The sequence below is a fragment of the Carcharodon carcharias genome, chromosome 1 (genome assembly GCF_017639515.1).
Source record: "Carcharodon carcharias isolate sCarCar2 chromosome 1, sCarCar2.pri, whole genome shotgun sequence".
Classification (NCBI taxonomy): domain Eukaryota; kingdom Metazoa; phylum Chordata; class Chondrichthyes; order Lamniformes; family Lamnidae; genus Carcharodon; species Carcharodon carcharias.
This window is the reverse complement of record NC_054467.1, coordinates 64,916,069-64,936,502: the sequence shown is the minus strand read 5'-3', so window position 1 is coordinate 64,936,502 and position 20,434 is coordinate 64,916,069. Positions and strand designations below refer to the sequence as shown.

The window sequence follows — 20,434 nt, the reverse complement described above, 5'->3', positions numbered from 1 at the left end:
GTGCCCCACTTCAGTGACCACACTCCCAAGGTCGTGGTCAGGAGGTCCAGAGATGGCACAGTACCTTATATCCCAATGGCTGGCAGAACCCACCCACAGCGACCATGATGCCTCCACCATAAGCACAGCAGGGGACCATGGCTAATCATGCATTTAGTGTAGGAAGTGGTTCCAAGACCTGCTGCCCTTGGGCAAGGCAAGTTGTTCGTCAGAAGCACACAGAGATCCTAGCGATGGTTCACATCGGAATGCTGCACCTATAGTGGGTCATAACACCTGGTGCATAACTCCCCTATAGCATGGAGGCTTGTATGTCCAAGCCATTTCTGTAGATGCAGATAGAAGAGAAGTGAATGTACACTGTGATACACTTCCAGACAAGAGGTTTGCCCCTGGCAGCATTACATATTAGGCTAACATCACTCTGTATGTTGTATCGGCAGGGCAAGAGAAGATGACGCCAGGGAGCTGGCCTGGACTGTGGGTGGGACCTCAAGGCTATGGGTGATCAGGAACACGGAGGAGACAGCCATGGAAGTCGCCAAGGGGCCCATCTGGCTGGTTGCTGGGGATGGAGAATTGCCTGTAATAGGTGCTAAAGAGTGTTAGAGGCACTTTGAACATGGTGGTGATGATGGAGGTGATCTTGTTAGTTCAGAGCAGGAGACGACATTGGTATGAGAGGGAGCACGACAGCTGGGTTGCACGCATAACCAATTATGGTTAGAGGCTAAAAGGAATGACGTGTATCTGAGTGGGCTCTCAATGTAAAGGGCTAATTACATCTCTTAGTGTCTTACACGGGTCCCAGTGTCACTTGGGTCACCACCCCTCGTTAACTCATGCCTCGGGCATCAGGAAGAGGGAGAGAAGTCCAAGGAGGCAGCATCACATCTGACTAGCCCACTCTCCACCAACACAGAAAATAGCACAATGGAGGGATGCAGCATGTGTCTAAGAGTTAGCAGCACATGGTGAATGGCACCATACCATAGTGTGCAGTATTTGGAGCATCAGCAGATGTTGGACATCAGGCCAAGTTCCTTGAGGCAATGCAAGTGGAAGAATCCATCCTTATCTCAGGGGTTCGATTGCATGAGTTCCACTCATGAGAATGGTCGATCTCATGGAGAGACACATGCAGCATTGCTCAGAATGGATGCAAGAGCATCGTACCTCCCTGTAAAGGGTACAAGCCTTACTCAGTAAGCTGCAGCCGTCCGACCTCTCAGAGCATGAGCTCTGGCATTCCTGGAATAAACGAGGAACTGCATTTCCTTAAAACGATGTTCATACTGGTAGCACAACAGTTGCTACAATGGATGAATGCTGCACCCCAGCAGCCAGCCCCACCTAACCCACCTGAAAGCCAAACTAGGGATGTGGAGGTTAGTGAGGAGGGCGAAGTTTTTGAGAGCATCTCAACGCACTCATCTTTTTCTAACTCCGCAGCCCCTACCTGTGGTGCTTGTCCCAGTGGTAACAGCTGCCCCTACACAAATGCACAGGTTGCAGTCTGAGTTAGGATCCCAACAGGCCCCTGCAACATGATGCCTTGCACCATACTCCTCAATGCCATATATCACAAGAAGTGAGCAGCCTGCCTCCACCTCCTCCAATGCAACACCAGGGCGGGACGGCACGACGTAGGAGCATTTGCGAGTGAAGGATGCTGTGTTGCTTCCATCACCGATTGGTTCATTGTGATATCATTTCATATCACTTGTTAACATCACAATTAAGCAAAAATCACTATTTTCAGTCTGCTTTTGTACACTAATACCTTCAATGAGAATGTTCACAGAAAGAATGAGATTCTTACCATTGGCACAGAAGGTTCCCTGCTGAAGTCCATCTCTCATTGACGCCATCAGGGGCAAGTTTGTGCCCATGCATATGTCTGACAGTGGAACCTCTTTCCTTCTCCTGACCTTCAGATAAAGGGTTGCGGATTGAGATGCATCTTGCAAAATATTTTGTCCATCAATGATTCTCTTCAAGGATGGACCAATGATCCGACTCAAAGATCAAATCCAATTTATCAGGTGCACTTCAACCATGAGTGCTGTGTCAAAGGCATCTGCACGTGATTGTTACACAGTGACTTAAGTACATTTCCCACATATCAAGATACCAATGTTCCAAAGAAGCATTCTTGTATGGTTTCACTGATACATTTGAAGCCTTTGTCTTCCAAGTGGTAGAGGCCTTGAGGTTACAGGAAGTCAAGGTGTTTGGCATTACATATTGCAAATGTCACAAACTCCTGATACTAGACGCCAATGGTGGATGGAAAATGTGGAAGGTAGGAGGAGTTGTGACACTGTGGCATCAGCCTGCACAATGTGTAGTCGCTGCAGTACTGTTAGCACATACAATCATACCTGAATGTCATGGGTGTAGAGTCATGTTTCTGATAGGCACTGTTGGCATTGTGGGCATGGTTTGACTAGGCACAAGGTAGCATTTTCTCTAGCTCACTGACAGCCTCTAACATATGTGAGCGGCCCAGGTTGTGAACGACTTCTCAAGGTTTGTACACCATGTTGAGGCCAAGGATGATGATGGTCATGGTTTCAGCCATGCTGATGGCACTGACTTTCAGTATGTGTTGTTGGTTTTCTCTTTTGTTGGTAATGGGCATTTCCCTGAAGAAGTGGGGCTTCCATGTTAAAGGCTTATTATATGGAAGATGCACACCGGGGACTGGCTGATGTAATTTGTGCCTTTTTCAAAGCAAGGGGAAATCTACTCTAAATTAGCAGATGACCCCGCCCCCCTGTGATAAATCTGCCACCGCTATATGGGTCTGCCCCTCAGCTGGTCTCCCCCATTTCTGTATTCCTCCATATCAGATCTATGACCCTTGACAGGGGCCGCCTCCTCATCTTCCTCATTGTCATCCTCCTCAGATGTCATAACTATTGGCCCGGCTTCTGTCCCCTCTGTTTGTAGGCCCCTCCATTGCGCCATACTGTGTAGCACGCACCACACAGTGACTATTCTGGAGACCTTTGCTGGGAAATACTATAGTGCTCCTCCAGAAAGGTCAAGGCACCTAAACAGCATCTTCAAGATGCCATTGGCTATTCTATTGTATTGTGGGCCATCACATGGTCATTGCTGTACTGCCTTTCAGGCTCCGTTTGCTGCTGTCTAAAGGAGTCATCAGCCACCTCCTTAAGAGAGGCCCCTTGTCACCTAGAAGCCAACCAAGGACCCATGTTGGAGTCTGAAAAAGCTTATGCAACTAAAAATTCCTTAGGATATAAGAACCATGGCAGCTTCCAGGATACTGTGCACATATGTGCAGGAACATCTTAATGTGGTCACACACCACCCGCACATTCAAGGAGTGAAAGGATTTTCTGTTTATTAAGGTGTCAAGTTAATGACTTGGTGCCCTTGTGACAACATGGATCGAGTTAATAGCCCCCTGTACTTGAAGGGAACCTGCTAATTCGGCAAGCCCTCTGGCTCTCGGTGTCTGCAACACACATCCTTCGGGAAATTTATGTGCTTCCCCACCCAAGCAAAGAGTGCATCTGTGAATACGTTGATGCACTTGTGTGCAGCTGATTGTGATATGACAGAGGTCAGTGGCTGACCCCTGGGAAGAGCTGGAAACAGAAAAATTCAGGACCACTGTGATGTTAAATGCCACTAACAGGGCATATGGATCTGCAGACTGTGGTGCCAGATCTTGTTGCACCATAGCACATATCTCGGTAACCAATTCCTGGTTTAATCTGAGCTGCCTTCTTCATGGTTCCCTGTCATACCCAGGTATAACCTCTGGAGTTGGTACACTCTTACCTAGGGTAAAACCTTCTCCTCCTCCTCCTGGCTGGTACACACTGTGCCGCCTCCAAGTCCTGGTCTTGTCCCCTCCCTCAGGCTGCATGTTACTCTCATTCATGTGGCTGTATGGTGCAAATATGCAAAGGTGCTATCCCTATTTTGCAGCTTCTTTGCCACAATGTACACTCTTCCTCTTATCTGGCATGCTCTCCTTCCTCCCACTTCGATGCCTGAGTCAGGAGGGCCAAAATATCTGCCCTTCCAAGGCCACAAGCCCAACCCTCCAACTTCCCTGGGTGTCAGGCACACACCTATGATTGAAGTTGTTAAAGTTCTGTGGCATTTGGTGAAAATTTTTAAAGCTCTCCAAAAGATATCTGACCTCTCCGAAAAATTCTGTTAGGTTTAGGCCTTTTCCTCAAAGTCTTAAGTTCCACCAATCAGGCTTTAGAAACCTTGGTCACAAAAATTGCTTCTGAGTGAAGGCAGCTGCATTTTAAATGTGCCGCTGTCTCTGCGAACCACATTATGTGCACTGAAAACAATGGGTGCCAGGCCCAGGCATGGGACTTCCAGATTCAGGCCTCTGGCACCATTTTGGCTAAGGCACGGAGCCCTTTTGTCTCAGCAAAAACTTGGGCCTATATGTTCTTAACTGAAGACATTGTTTTATTGCTGCAAATATGGCATTACACCAAAGAGCTTTATGCTGTGATCTTTGTTCAAAATATCTGCCAATGATCAGGCAAACTGGATCTCAGATACACAATCAAAGATTAGCTTGCTTTTCACAAACACTTTGTTAAATGCATAAGTAATCATATCCCAAGAATCTTTTCTTCAGGTAATGACAACATTTGAAATTTCAAACTCAGCCAAACGCCTACGGTAAAGTTAAATGTTTTTTTTTGTAACAGCATTCAAATATATTAAAAACAAAAACAGAATTACCTGGAAAACCTCAGCAGGTCTGGCAGCATCGGCGGAGAAGAAAAGAGTTGACGTTTCGAGTCCTCATGACCCTTCGACAGAACTTGAGTGAGTCCAAGAAAGAGTTGAAATATAAGCTGGTTTAAGGTGTGTGTGTGGGGGGCGGAGAGATAGAGAGACAGAGAGGTGGGGGGGGGGTGTGGTTGTAGGGACAAACAAGCAGTGATAGAAGCAGATCATCAAAAGATGTCAACGACAATAGTACAATAGAACACATAGGTGTTAAAGTTAAAGTTGGTGATATTATCTAAACGAATGTGCTAATTAAGAATGGATGGTAGGGCACTCAAGGTATAGCTCTAGTGGGGTTTTTTTTATAATGGAAATAGGTGGGAAAAGGAAAATCTTTATAATTTACTGGAAAAAAAAAAGGAAGGGGGAAACAGAAAGGGGGTGGGGATGGGGTCGTGAGCTCCCTCCCCCATCCCCACCCCCTTTCTGTTTCCCCCTTCCTTTTTTTTTTCCAATAAATTATAAAGATTTTCCTTTTCCCACCTATTTCCATTATAAAAAAAAACCCACTAGAGCTATACCTTGAGTGCCCTACCATCCATTCTTAATTAGCACATTCGTTTAGATAATATCACCAACTTTAACTTTAACACCTATGTGTTCTATTGCACTATTGTCGTTGACATCTTTTGATGATCTGCTTCTATCACTGCTTGTTTGTCCCTACAACCACACCCCCCCCCCTCCACTTCTCTGTCTCTCTATCTCTCCGCCCCCCACACACACACCTTAAACCAGCTTATATTTCAACTCTTTCTTGGACTCACTCAAGTTCTGTCGAAGGGTCATGAGGACTCGAAACGTCAACTCTTTTCTTCTCCGCCGATGCTGCCAGACCTGCTGAGGTTTTCCAGGTAATTCTGTTTTTGTTTTGGATTTCCAGCATCCGCAGTTTTTTTGTTTTTATTTTTGTTTTTATTCAAATATATTAAGTTTACCTCTAACAGCAATGTTTCTTTCTTCTTTGCTGACAAATTGACATGTTTTTCCAATATGCTGTAGTATTTCTCAGTTTCTTTGTCATACTTTTTCTTTTCTTCCTGCAAGTAAATATAACAAATAAAACAGCAGAGATTTTTAAAAATTCTTTCATGGAATGTCAGTGTCATTAGCAAAGCCAGTTTTTGCTGCCCATCCCTAATTGCCATTGTTCAAAGGGCATTTAAGAGTCAACCACATTGCTGTGGGGTCTGAAATCACATGTAGGCCAAACCATGTAAGGACAGCAGATTTCCTCCCCTAAAGTACATTAGTGAACCAGATGGGTTTTTACAACAATCGACAATGATTTCATGATCACCATTACTGACACTAGCTTTACATTCCAGGTTTATTAATTGAATTTAAGTTCTACCAGCTGCCATGGCAGGATCTGAACCCACAGCATTAGCCTCAGCATCTGGGTTACTAGTTCAGTGACAATACCACGACACCATCATTTCCTCCTGATAGCCATCAAAATATTTTAGCTGCCACCGTAAACAAAACTGTGCTGCAAGAATGCTGCAGGCATTTGATCATGATGAGGATAGAAGGTCAATTTATTTTTTGGTCTTGGGTTATGTCCAAATGAGCAAGTGTACAAGCATTGCAGATCTCTCTTTACAGTAACGTTGCTACTTGGATGACAGGCAAAGTATATTCAGTCTATTTGCTATACTAGGTTGCAACTTCCTGGCGCAGGTGGAAGCCTGTCATTTCTGTCAATGGTGCACGTAAACAGCCATTTTTCTTTCATAATGTCAAATGAATCAAATTCAGTTCCAATGATTAATGGAGATTCCTATTTTCCAAAAATACAGATGGCCCACTTGACAGCGATTGCCATATAGAAAAAGGTATGAGAACTGTAACCTTTTATCTTGTTTACAAATATATTAAAGAAGCATTATTTTCATGGTAAAACTCTAAATGGATGAAAGTTTGTAAAATACACTACATAAAACATAACCTACATCAGAGTCATCATTAACTTGTATGTAACCATGATGAAAAGAATGTTTTTAGTTCTCCCTCCCAAAACAAAAACACAAAGTATACTTCATATCCCCAACGCCTGTCCAGCATCTACAATGCGCCAGTCAGGTGTGTGATGAAATCTTCACTAGCCTGGATGAGTGCAGCTCCAACAACATTCAAGAAGTTTAACACCATCGAGGACAAGACAGCCTGCTTGATCGGCATCCCTTCCACCACTGCACACCATGGCAGTAACATGTACCATCTGAAGATTCACTACAGCAACTCACCAAGGTTCCTTCGACAGCATCTTCTAGACCCATGCCCTCTACCACTGAGAAGGACAAAGACAGCAGATGCATGGGAACACTGCCATCTGCAAATTCCCCTCCAAGCCACACACCATCCAGACTTGGAACTATATCATACTTTCTTCACTGTTGTTGGGTCAAAATCCTGGCATTACCTTCTTAATAAGATTGAGGGTAGAACTACAACAGTAGATAACAGTGGTTCAAGAAGATGGCTCACCAACACCATCTCAAGGGCAACTAGTGATTGATAACAAATACAGCAAGTCACAAATTTAAAAAATTATATTTTCATAAAGAGAGCAGCTCTGACAATACAGCAGTCCTCCAGTTCCACACTATAGTGTCAGCTTAGATTATGTTATGGTCAAACATAAGACCAATAAAACATTCAAGAAAACAGATTTTTCTGCAGTTGTGATATTTCTCAGGGTGTTCCGCTGGTCTCTCACCAAAGAAATGGCAGGAGACCAAGAGAATCCAAGCAGAATTTCAGACCTTCAATGACAAACAGAATAAACTCAATGAAGTGGCCATTAAAACATTTACCCCAACAACTTATCCGTAATTAATATGTTGCTGAACATTTTAAAAAATACAGGCCTCTCCCTATCTCCAACCCTACTCCCTTGCGAGATCTCTTCCACTCTTCCAACTCTGGCCTCTTGCATGTTCCCAATTTTCATCACCCCACCATTGGTGGCCATGTCTTCAGCTGCACAGGCCCTAAACTTGGAATTCCTTCTCTAAGCCTCTCCACCTCTCTCCTCCTTTAAAACATCTCTTTGAACAAGCTTTTATGCCCTAGTGTCTCTTTACATGGCTTGGTGTCAGATTTTATTTGATAACCCGCCTATGAAGCGCCTTGGGAAGTTTGAGCACTTTAAAGCATGTTATATAAATGAAAGTAGTTATTGTTATGTACATTTTCATTGTACCGATTATGAACTTGCAGAATTTAAAGTTCCTTTTTAACCCAAAGTCCACACACATAGATAAATGTGAAGTTTTGAGAATTGGCTTTTTTCGTACTTGATTTATTCTTAATGGAATCGTTACCTTCGCTGCTCCAATCTGATCCTTTCTGAATTTCTCCAGTGGTTTAATAAACGTTTCACGGATGTTAAGCATCTGAAAGAAAATGTGAACATTCATACAAAAGAGCATTTCTGTTCCAACAGAAAAAAACATACATTGCACTCCAACTTTCATACAGGTCCTTATGAAGATTTTACTTATACTGGTAGATTATGACAACTTCACATCACTACACCAGCCCCCAGAGAACTTGATTTTTCTCCCATTTCTCCAAATATTGGATGAACGTATTAGCCTGTAAGTTGTGTATGAGTTCAACCCAAGAAACAACATTGAAAATGTTAAAATACAATGTAAGAAATATTTAAGAAAAATCCATAAGAAACTTAAATATGATTAAGAATTTAACATTAGAACGAGACAAGTTTTTTATCTCTGGTTCTTAAATTAATTTGAAGATGCATTTCAGGACTTTTGGCAAATGCGCAACATTGTAGCTTGAAACCTAGTCTTGGCACCTGGCAGCTTTACTGCACATTGAGCTTTTTGTTCAGGAACCTGGAGCTTCAATTGGGTAGCTAGATTTTAAACATTTGACACATTTTGAAGTTGCAAAACCCATTAACATTTGGGCCTCATCATAACCTTCTTCTCCATTACTTTTTTCATATTAAAGCAATCTCTAATTAATGGTAAAACACAAATTCACACCCACAATTTACCATAACTACATTCCCAATATCAGTCATGCCAATGAAGAAGGCAACCAACAAATTGAAGCTCAAGACCTTCCTCATAATGAAAGGCTGTGTGGAGAAAGAGAGATGGAGTAAAGATAGATAATCTTAAACTGGTCTCACAAGCTTTCTGGCTCGGAGAGTAGCTCCTTGTCTGACCTGGTTACAGAACAGTGTAAGGAATAGGTAGCACAGAAGAGGAGGAGATGGAAACAAAAAAAAAAAAACAATTTGGGGGAAAAGGAGAGGTATTTACTTTTGAAGCCTCGGTTTCAATCCCATTCGGGTGGAAAGAAAGTTTGCTATCTCTATCAAGTGTTCGATGTGAAATGAATGCAGCAAGCTATGGCCCAGTTCCAGGTGAAAGTGGGTTCAGAGTAAACATGGTTACTATCCCACAGAAAAAGTGATAATCTCATTCTGGAAGGGCATTAGAGTAGCTGGTTTGGAAATACTACAGTTTCCAAAGGTGCAGTGCCAAATGCTGTTGAGGTTAGAATTAACAGACGTTATGAGAAAAGGTCTCTCTTGCCAGAGAAGATAAATCCATATAACTCCCTAAGTAACCTACAATTAACCATAAAAGGAATTTTATTTTTTTTTTTTGCATAGGATCACTTTTTCAAGGCAAGAGCCAACTGGCAAAAAATTTAAAGAGAGAAGTTTTGTTATTCCCCTTTTGTATATGGATATTTCCTATGTTTCTTCAACCCCAACATAAAATTTGCACATTTTTCAGTCCTTCCTATATATCTGAACTGCCTCATTGATAATTCTTTCCTCTTCCCTTATCCTCCTCCTCTTTATTTTTCCTACCATAGTAAAATGCTATTTTCCTGTGATTGATGCACTCAATATTTTTAGGCAATCTGCAGGTCATTTCAATTCCAATAATGTGTTCTAATAAAATCATAATTGCCTTGCCCTTCTGTGCACCTTCTGTGCATTTCCAGCAGGGTGTAAGGAGGGGTAGCACCTCTCACAGGTGAGTTCACTCTATTCTTTGGAGTGGTGAATCCTGTATTGGTCCTCACATTCACCCAACTCTCATCTGTGTCTCCAAGTACTTGTTAGCATTCGATAGTAGCCAGACCCCAGCAAACCACTTTGACTGACAAGCCAAAGCATGTGAGGGTAGCCATTGGTGTCTCCTACTCTCAGCAGCTTAAGGATTTGTATACCCTGGCATGTGAAGTCTGATTCCGGCAGACTGAGCGGATGAGACCAATCTAAGTTCCAATGGTCTTAAAGGCAGGTCAACAATGTGATGGGGAATGCATAGAGCTTGACAAAACACAGACGGTGTCCTGGTAACCCACTGCATCCGGATCTACCTCCAGCCATCTTATTTTGGCCTAGTGGCAAGACAAGTCAAGTCAGGATGAGATAGTGAGGCTGACGATGCACAACTCTCCCTCATGATAATCCAATCCATGATCATGGCTAATCGTTTACCTCAACGCCACCTTCCCCCACAATCTCCATATCCCTTGATGTCATTGGTCTCCAGAAATCTATTGATTTCTGCCTTGAACATGCTCAATTCTCCTGCATGTGACAAAGGACTTGAGAACTCACTGCAATGCACTTTTCTCAGCCAGCCCTAGTCAGAAGGTCAGACAAGCAAGTTGCGGTTGCAATTGTGTAAGTAAATAGGAGCAAAGTGGTAATCCAACAATGATTGCTACTCCACGGAAGTTCTGGCCCATTAAACATCTCAAAATTCAAACAGGCAGTCATGAAGGAATCTCTCAGAGACTGGAGTGTCATCTGTGTACAGAGGTATAGTGTACACCACTTTTCAAAGGTCCTTCCTTTCTAAGCACCAAGGTAGATTAAATGAGGTAATGTAGAAACTACTACCTCAGTGACAGGTCATCACTAACCAAGCATGATGCCTATCGAAACATCCACAGGACTGTCCATTGCAAGCTTAGAGAGATCTAAGACAGTTGGCTGAATCAGAAAACAGAGAAATTCAATCACCTACAGGCCATAAAATACTGGAAGAGATTTAATGATGCTCTGAAATTTGCCTATGGGTGCCAGTCTATTGGGTCATGACCAAGCCTCAGGGCCAACAAGTCAACATTGCTCACAGAAAAAGCCCAAATTCTAGAAACATTCTCAATTGGCCTTCAGGTGTTGAAGCAAGGAAGCATCCCTCAAAAATACAAAGATGCCTCCATTATCAACCTGTACAAGCAGAAAAGAACCCGTCAATCTTGTGACAATCATAAAGGAATCTCACTCCTCTCCATTGCCAGCAAAATCTTCACCAGAATCCTTCTGAACCATTTACAGCAACACCTCAGCCAGGATCTGCTGCTGGAGAGTCAATGTGGCTTCAGAAGAGGTTGAGGAACCACTGATATGGTATTAGCAGTTAGACAGCTCCAGGGGAAATGCCAAGAACAGAACATGAACCTTACCACCACACTTGTTGACCTGACCAAGAAATTGACACAGTCAGCCTTGAGGGGCTTTGGAAGGTAAAGGAGAAATTCATCACAATGGTTCAACAGTTCCATAATGACATGAATGATGATGAGTCTTCTGACCCACTCCAGTCACTAATGGAGGTAAACAGGGCTTCAGACTAGCACCAACTCCCTTCAGCATGATTTTCTCCACCATGCTCTCCGATGCCTTCCATGATGATGGTCCTGGCATCAAAAGCTGATATTGCATGGGCTGGAAGCTGCTCAATCTGAGACGACTGCAGACAAAGATCAAAGTCTCCAAGGACATACTTCACGATTTCTTGTTTGCTGATGAATGTGCATTACCAATTCAGAGCTGGATGTGAAATATAGCATAGATTTGTTCACCAATGCATGCGGCAACTTTGGCCTTACAATCAGCACAGAAAACAGAAGTACTGTACCAGCCTGCTCTAGAAAAGCCCCATCTCCAGCCCAAGGTTTCAGTCCATGACCAGAACCTACCAGCAGTGGATAAATTAATTTATCACAGCAGCACACTCTCTCTCGAGCTTTCTATATTAACATTGAGAAGCATGGAAGAATCGCCAACCTTGGGTGCTCAACCAAACTGGCAAGCCAAACCATCCACACCATACTGAGACAGTCACATCTGAGATGGGCTGGTTATGAATCCAGAATGCCTGACACTCATTTGCCAAAGTGAATCTTTTATGGGGTGCTCAAGTTTGGGGTGCACTCTCATGATGGTCAAAGGAAACGCTACAAGGGCACTCTGAAGGCTTCACAGAGAAGTTTTGATATCGACTTTCTGTCCTAGGAGAAGCTCACCCAGGAATGCTGCCAAATAAACATAGCCAAATAAAAAATGGTGCAGCCTCCTTCGAAAGCAAGTGCATATCAGAGGCAGAGAGAAAATCCCGAGCCAGCAACCTCATCCTTAACCCAAATTGTTTGTGGTCCCGTCCTATTTGCAGCAGAATATTCTGGGTGCAGATCAGCCTTCATAGTCACCTAGCTACCCACTGGAACCCTACACAACAGCCCAGATGGTGAACACAGGCATTTTCCCCACGAAGGACAAAGAGTTCCAGCATGTTTTGCATTTCAGATTTACATCATTTGCAGTTTCTCTTGAAAATTTGCCTTTTTAAAAACAAACATGCTGCTGGATTATATTTAAACAATAAGGATGGCATATGCTTTAACTACTCCTCACTCGGTTATTCAAGAAGAGTAGTTTCAATCAGGTATCATGCCCCAAAAGGCTTCAGGGCCACACCCAGCAAGACGACGGCTGAGCAGCTAAGAAAATTTTACTTTTTAAATATTCTTTTGTGGGCGAGGAGCAGGGGTACTCTCCTGGAACCCACAGGAAAGTCTTTCCTGCACCAGGGCTCCTCCCTCCCTTCCCTGACCAAGATCACACGCTGACTATTGAGGGCCATTTCCTTCGTTTCCCAGCGGCAGTCGGCTGCCACACAAATTCATGATCCTGTCTGCCGCTCTCCCTTCTATACTGCCCCCAGTTTGGGAAAAATCAGTCCTAGTGTAATGAAGCTGTGGAGGGCTGTGCAAGCTTATCCCCCGCTGCCCACCTCCCTCACCCCAGCCACATCCCCAAAAATGTCTTACTTCCTCCCAGTTAAAAATCAGGCTTTAACTTCTACTGCGGACTGTACCAATAAGCAAAACCAATACTGTTTTAGCACGTTATCTGTTATTGCATTCGAATTGAAACTGGCAATTGGGTAATAATGAGGAAAAGAAACAATTAGGGAAGACCAACAATTAGAGCGCCTCCAGAAGTGCTTCCCATTCTCTTTCAGATGTATTACTTCAGGAGGTCGCAAACATCTTTGTAACGGAATAATGGAGCATTTCCTCTGGCTTAATCCTGCCAGCTCATTGACTCATTTACACCAAGGGCCAACTTATGAAGTACAAAGTACAATTTGGAATATTATACAGTTGGACCTTGTCACTTAAAAGATGACGACGTGGATGTCTAAACTGCTTGTAGGTCATACCTGGCTATAAGCCCATGTTATCTGAACCACAAAACCCAAGTGATTCATTTTATTTATAACTAGATTTTGTATGGTGTTGGATTTTGTGGGTAAACAAAAACAAACAGATTATAACCTGTTTAAAGAAAGTTGGTAAATATCCATAAGCATAGTGGATTTCCAACTAACATTTTGATACATAAATATTATAAAAGCAAATTAACACGAATTTGCTCAGTTCTTCCACTGAGTGTGATGGCAAGCAGCTGAAGTCGTGTATGCCATGAATAATAATTATGCTTTAAATTCTTACTCTGTTATTTTAATTAAGGCATTAAGACATGGGTTAACTCCTTCATTAAAATAGCAAAGAAATTTACATGAATACACGAGTAAGAATACTTGTACATCAGTCGTAAAGTGCGTTAAGTAACAGAATGCCTTTGCAAGGGTTTTGAAATAGATTTTTTAAGAATTGAATGTTCCACTATCCCACTTGAATATGGTGTTTTGTATTTCAATTGTTTCCTGTGTGGCCTATAGAGCTACATGGTGGTCAGTCATGTAGCCAACTGAGACAAACAAAATTTGGACATTCCCGTATTATATGGAAGATGGAAACGGTTTTGTGTATTCAGATCATAGATTGAAATGTTTGGTAGCACTCATATCAGAATTATAAAAATTCCACAGCAAGGTGCACATGCGCTTAAGGTCAGTGGGGACAATAACCACATGGAGAACCAGAGCGGCAGCATATGGTTGCTTACAGAACACATTTAACTGCATTGCACAATTAAATGGAATAATAGATCTCCAAACTTAAAAAGTCCCTCCAAAGTCAGTAAATTTTATCTAGATTCTCTGTGTCCCCTTCTACTGGTACATCCAATTTTAGAGTGATATTTTCATTCATTTGCCATTTCCCATTTTCTCTAAATAGTTTTATATTTATTAATACACATCACCTTTATAATAGGTTAGCTTATCTACATTGTTACAAAGTGACTACACTTCACAAGTATTTCATTACCTGCAAAGCCCTACAGGATATCTTGCAGTCATGAAAGATGTTAGCATAGAATTATTACGGTGTAGGAGGAGGCCAGTTGGCCCATCGTGTCTGCACCGGCTCTCTGAGTATTTTAACTTAGTGCCAATCTCCTGCCTTTTCCCCGTAACCCTGTACATTATTTCAGTTTAAATAATCATCCAATGCCCTCTTGAATGCTTCAATTGAAGTTGCCTCCACCACACTTCCAAGGCACTGTATTCCAAACCCTAACTACTCACTTTGTGAAAAAGTCTTTCCTCAAGTTGCATTTGCTTCTTTTGCAAAACACTTCAAAACTGTGCCCTTTGTTCTCAACCTGTTCACGAGCGGGAACGGTTTCTCCCTTTCAACTCTGTTCAGACCCCTTATGATTTTGAAAACTTCTTTCAAGTCTCCTCTTAGCCTTCTCTTCCTCAAGGAAAACAGTCCAACTTCTTCAGTCTTTCCTCATAACAGAAGCGTCTCATCCCTGGAACCTCCCTCTGATGTACTCTATGCCCCTATTAATGAAGCCTAGAATACTGTATACTTTAGAAGCAGTTCTCTCAGCCTGTCCTGCCATCTTTAATGACTTATGTACAGAAACACCCAGGTCTCTCTGCTCCTGCACATCCTTTAGAATAGTACCCTTTATTTTATACTGCCTCTCCATGTTCTTTGTACCAAAGTGTATCACCTCACACTTCTCTGCACTGAACCTCATCTACCATCTATCTGCCCACTCCACCAATGTGTCAATGCCCTTTTGAAATTGTACTCTCTCCTCCTCACAGTTTACAGTTCTCCCAAGTTTTGTGTCATCCGCAAACTTTGAAATTGTATCCTGCACATCAAGGTCTGGATCATTTATATATAATCAGGAAAAGCAAGAATCCCAATACCAAACCCTGGAAACTCCACTTCAAACCTTCTTCCAGCCTGAAAAATACCCATTAACCATTACTCTCTGTTTCCAATCCCTCAGCCAATTTTCTATCCACATTGCAACTGTCTCTTTTATTCCATGACCTATAACTTTCCTCACAAGTCTGTTGTGTGGCACTGTGTCAAACGCGTTTTGGAAGTCCATATACGTCAAATCAACAGCCCTGCCCTCATCAACGATCTCTGTTACCTCTTTAAAAAACTCCAGCAAGTTAGACAGACACGGTTTTCTTTCAACAAATTCATGCTGACTCTTCCAAATCAATTCACATTTTTTCTATCCCAAATAATTGTTTCTAGAAGTTTCCCCATCACTGAAGTTGAATTGACTGGTCTGTAATTGCTGGGCAGATCTTTACAACCTTTTTTGAATAATGGGCATAATGTTTGCAATTCTCCAGTCCTCCTGCACCTCCCCCGAATCCAGGGAACATTGAAAGATTACTGCCAGTGTCTCTGCAATTTCCACTCTCACTTCCTTCAATATTCTTGGATGCATCTCATCCAGTCTCGGCACCTTATCAACTTTAAGTACCAGTACTAGTGACTGAGTTTCCTCCTCTGTCACCATGGCCTGGGCAGCATCTGCCTCATAGGTAAAGACAGATGCAAAGTATTAATTTAACAGCTCAGCCATGCCTCTTGCCTCTATGTATAAATCCCCTTTTTGGTCCCTAAATCAGCCCAACTCTTCCTTTTACCACCTTTTTACTATTGATGTACTTATAGAATACTTTGGGATTTCCTTTTATGTTAGCTGCCAGTCTTTTTTCATAATCCCCCTTTACTTCTCCTGTTTGCTTCCTCACATCCCTTCTGAACCTTCGGTATTCAGCTTGGTTGTCAATGTAGTTGCTACCTGACACCTGTTGTAAGCATATTTTTTCTTCTTTAACTTAATTTCTATCTCCTTTGTCATCCAGGGAACTCTGGATTTGTTTGTCCTACCCTTCCGTTTTGAGGGCACACACCTTGACTGTGCCCAAACTATCTCCTCTTTGTTCTTTGAAGGTAACCCTTAGTTCAGCCACAGCTTTTCCCACCAACCTTTGGCTCCAGTCTATCCAGTCCAGCTCCATTCTTGGCCCATTGAAGTCCACTCTCTGCCAGCTTATTATTCTTACTCTGGATTGACCAATGCCATTTTCCACCGTCATCCTAAACCTTATGATACAACAATCACTGTCCCCAAACTGCTCTCCCACTGTCACTTGATTTACTTGGCCCACCTCATTCTCAAGAACCAGGTCTAGCAGTGCCTCCTTTCTTGTTGGACTGGACACATACTGCTGTAGGAAATTCTCCTAGACACAATCTAGGAATGCTTGTCCCTCACTGCTCCTTAAACTACCACAATCCAAGTCTATATAAGGGTAATTAAAGTCCCCCATTGTAACTACTCCAAGATGTTTACACCTCTCTGTAATTTCCTTGCAGGTTTGTTCCTCTGTATCCTTCCCACTAGCTGGTGGTCTCTATATTACACTGAGCAATGTAATTGCACCCTTCTTATTCCTGAGCTCTAGCCAAATCGATTCTGTCTTTGAATTCTCTGACACATCCTCTTTGTCCAGTGCTGCAATACTCTCCTTAACCAAAAATGCCACCCCTCCTCCTTTCATATCTTTTCTGAACACCTTGTAACCAAGAATATTTAACACCCAGATCAGCCCTTCCTTAAACCAGGTCTCCATTATCACCTTATCATAATCCCACAAGGCAGTCTGTGCCTGTAACTCCCCAATTTTATTAATTATACTCATGCACTCACATACATAGAGTGTAATCCTGATTTAGACTTCATACTTGTTCCCTTTACTCCTAACTCCATCTATTAATTTACTATTCTCTATTTTAGTGCTATCTGCCTCTCCCAGCATTTTGTGCACCCTGGTATTACTTTCTAATATTCTCTCCTGGTTTTCACACCCCTGCTGAGTTAGTTTAAACCCTCCCCAACAGCACTAGCAAAACACCCTGCAAGAAACTCAGTCCCGGCTCTGATCAGATGCAACCTATCTGGCTTGTACAGGTCCACCTCCCCCAGAGCCCGTCCCAGTGTCGCAGGAATCTAAAGCCCTCCCTCCTGCACCATCTTTCCAGCCACACATTCATCTGTCTTATCTTCCTATTACTGTACTGACTTGCATATGGCACTGGGAGTAATCCGGAGATTACTACTGTTTGGTAAATTTCTACCTAGCTCCCTAAATTCTGATTGCAGGGCCACATTCCCGTTCCTACCTATGTCGTTAGTACCAATGTGGGCCACGACCTCTGGCTCTTCGCCCTCCCCCACAACAAAGTCCTGCAGCCATTCTGTGACATCCTCGACCCTAGCGCCAGGGCGGCAACAAACCATTCTGGAGGCACGTTGATAGCGGCTGAAATGCCTGTCTGTTCCCCTAAATAAAGAATCCCCTTTCAATACTGCCCTGCTGCTCTTCTTCCTCCCTTCCTGTACAGCTGGGCAACCTGTGGTGCCATGGGCTTGGCACTTGCTGCACTCCTCCAAGGATCTATCGCCCTCATTGATTTTTTAAAAACTCATTCATGGGATGTGGGCTTCACTGGCTGGGCCAGCATTTATTGCCCATCCCTAGTTGCCCTCAAGAAGGTTGTGGTGAGCTGCTGTCTGGAATCACTGCAGTCCATGTGGTGTAGGTACACCCACAGTGCTGTTAGGAAAGGAGTTCAGGGATTGTCATTCAGCGACAATGAAAGAGTGATGATATATTAAGTCAGGATGGTGAGTGATTGGAAGGGAGCTTCCAGGTGGTGGTGTTCCCATCAGTCTGCTGCCCTTGTCCTTCTAGATGGTATTGGTTGTGGGTTTGGAAGGTGCTGTCGAAGGAGCCTTGGTGAATTCCTGCAGTGCATCTTGTAGATGGTACACACTGCTGCTACTGTGCGTCGGTGGTGGAGGGAGTGAATGTTTGTGGATGTGGTACCAATCATGTAGGCTGCTTTGTCCTGGACGGTGTGAAGCTTCTTGAGTGTTGTGAGACGTGCACTCATCCAGGCGAGTGGGGAGTATTCCATCACACTCCTGACTTGTGCCTTGTAGATGGTGGACAGGCTTTGGGGAGTCAGGAGGCAAGTTACTCACCACAGGATTCCTAGCCTCTTACCTGCTCTTATAGCCACAGTATTTATATGGCTAGTCCAGATCAGTTTCTGGTCAATAGAAGCCCCCAGGATGTTGATCATAGGGGATTCAGTGATGATAATGCCAATGAATGTCAAGGGGCAATGGTTAGATTCTTTTTTGTTGGAGATGGTCAGTGCCTGGCACTTGTGTGGTGTGTTATTTGCCACTTGTCAACCTAAGCCTGGATATTGTCCAGGTCTTGCTGCATTTGGACATGGACTGCCTCAATATCTGAATGGTGTTAACATTGTGTAATCATCAGCAAACATCCCCATTTCTGACCTTATGATGGAAGGAAGTTCATTGAGGAAGCAGTTGAAGATGGTTGCGCCTAGGATACTACCCTGAGGAACTCCTGCAGTGATGACCTGGAGCTGAGATGATTGACCTCCAATAACCACAACTATCTTCCTTTGTGCTAGGTATAACTCCAACCAGCGTAGAGTTTTCCTCATGATTTGCAGTGACTCCAGTTTTGTTAGGGCTCCTTGATGCCATACTTGGTCAAACATGGCCTTGATGTCAAGAACATTCACTGCTACCTCACCTCAGGAGTTCAGCTCTTTTGTCTATGTTTGAACCAAGGCTGTAATGAGCTCAGGAGCTGTGTGGCCCTGGTGGAACCCAAACTGGGCATTAGTGAGCAGGTTATTGCTAAGCAAGTGCTACACTGTTGAAGACCCCTTCCATTACTTTGCTGATGATCGAGAGTAGACTGATGGGATGGTAATTGGCTAGATTGGATTTGTCCTGCTCTTTGTATACAGTACATCCCTGGGCAATTTTCCACTTAGCCGGGTAGATGCCAGTGTTGTAGCTGTACTGGAACAGCTTGGCTAGGGCAAGTTCTGGAGCACAGGTGTTCAGTACTATTGCTGGAATATTGTCAGGACCCGTAGCCTTTTCACTATCCAGTGCCTTCAGCCGTTTCTTGATGATATGTGGAGTGAATCAAATCGGCTGAAGACTGGCATCTATGACACTGTGGACGTCTGGAAGAGGTCGAGATGGATCATCTGCTCTTAACTTCTGGCTGAAAATTGGTGCGAATGCTTCAGCCGCATCTTTTGCACTGACGTGCTGGGCTGGGTTGAGGATGGGGGTACTTGTGGGGCCGCCTCCTCCAGTGAGTTGTTTAATTGACTACCACCATTCATGAGTGGATGTGGCAGGACTGCAGAGCTTACATCTGATCCGTTGGCTGTGGGATCGCTTAGCTCTGTCTATCACTTGCTGCTTATGCTGTTTGGCATGCAAATAATCCTGTGTCATAACTTCACCAGGTTGACACCTCATTTTTAGGTATGCTTGGTGCTGCTCCTGGCATGCCCTCCTGCACTCTTCATTGAACCAGGGTTGATCCCTTGGCTTGATGGTAATGGTAGAGTGGGGGATATGCTGAGCTATGAGGTTACAGATTGTGTTCGAGTACAATTCTGCTGCTGCTGATAGCCCACAATGCCTCATGGATGCCCAGTATTGAGTTGGTAGATCTGTTCAAAATCTAACCCATTTAGCATGGCGGTAGTGATGCCCTCCATCATATTGTGTATCCTCAATGTGAAAGTGGGACTTCATCTCCACAACGCCTGTGCGGTGGTCACCCCTACCAATACTGTCATGGACAGGTGCCTATGTGGCAGGCAGATTGGTGAGGATGAGGTCAAGTACGATTTTCCCTCTTGTTGGTTCCCTCGCCACCTGCCACAGACCCAGTCTAGCAGCTGTGTCATTTAGAACTCGGCCAGCTCAGTTAGTAGTGGTGCTACCGAGCCACTCTTGGTGATGGACATTGAAGTCCCCCACCCGGAGTACATTCTGCGCCCTTCTCACCCTCAGTGCTTCCTCCAAGTGGTTTTCAACATGGAGGAGCACAGATTCATCAGCTGAGGGAGGGTGGTACGTGGCAGTCAGCAGGAGGTTTCCTTGCCCATGTTTGACCTGATGCCATGAGACTTCCACTGTACCACCACCTCTGCTGGGTCTGCCCTGTTAGTGGGACAG

The 20,434-nt window shown here is 43.6% G+C and overlaps 1 protein-coding gene across 5 annotated transcripts in view; it reads right to left on the bottom strand.

The window, feature by feature from the left end:
- Positions 1-20,434, bottom strand: part of arhgap10 (Rho GTPase activating protein 10) — a 305,162-nt gene that overhangs the window by 153,572 nt on the left and 131,156 nt on the right. For all 5 annotated transcript variants that reach the window (XM_041193989.1, XM_041193998.1, XM_041193964.1 and 2 more), the window contains 2 exons: positions 8,133-8,204; positions 5,742-5,843 (listed from right to left, as the gene is read on the bottom strand). In XM_041193989.1, the coding sequence (XP_041049923.1) occupies positions 5,742-5,843; positions 8,133-8,204 (174 nt within the window). The remainder of the gene's footprint in view (positions 1-5,741; positions 5,844-8,132; positions 8,205-20,434) is intronic.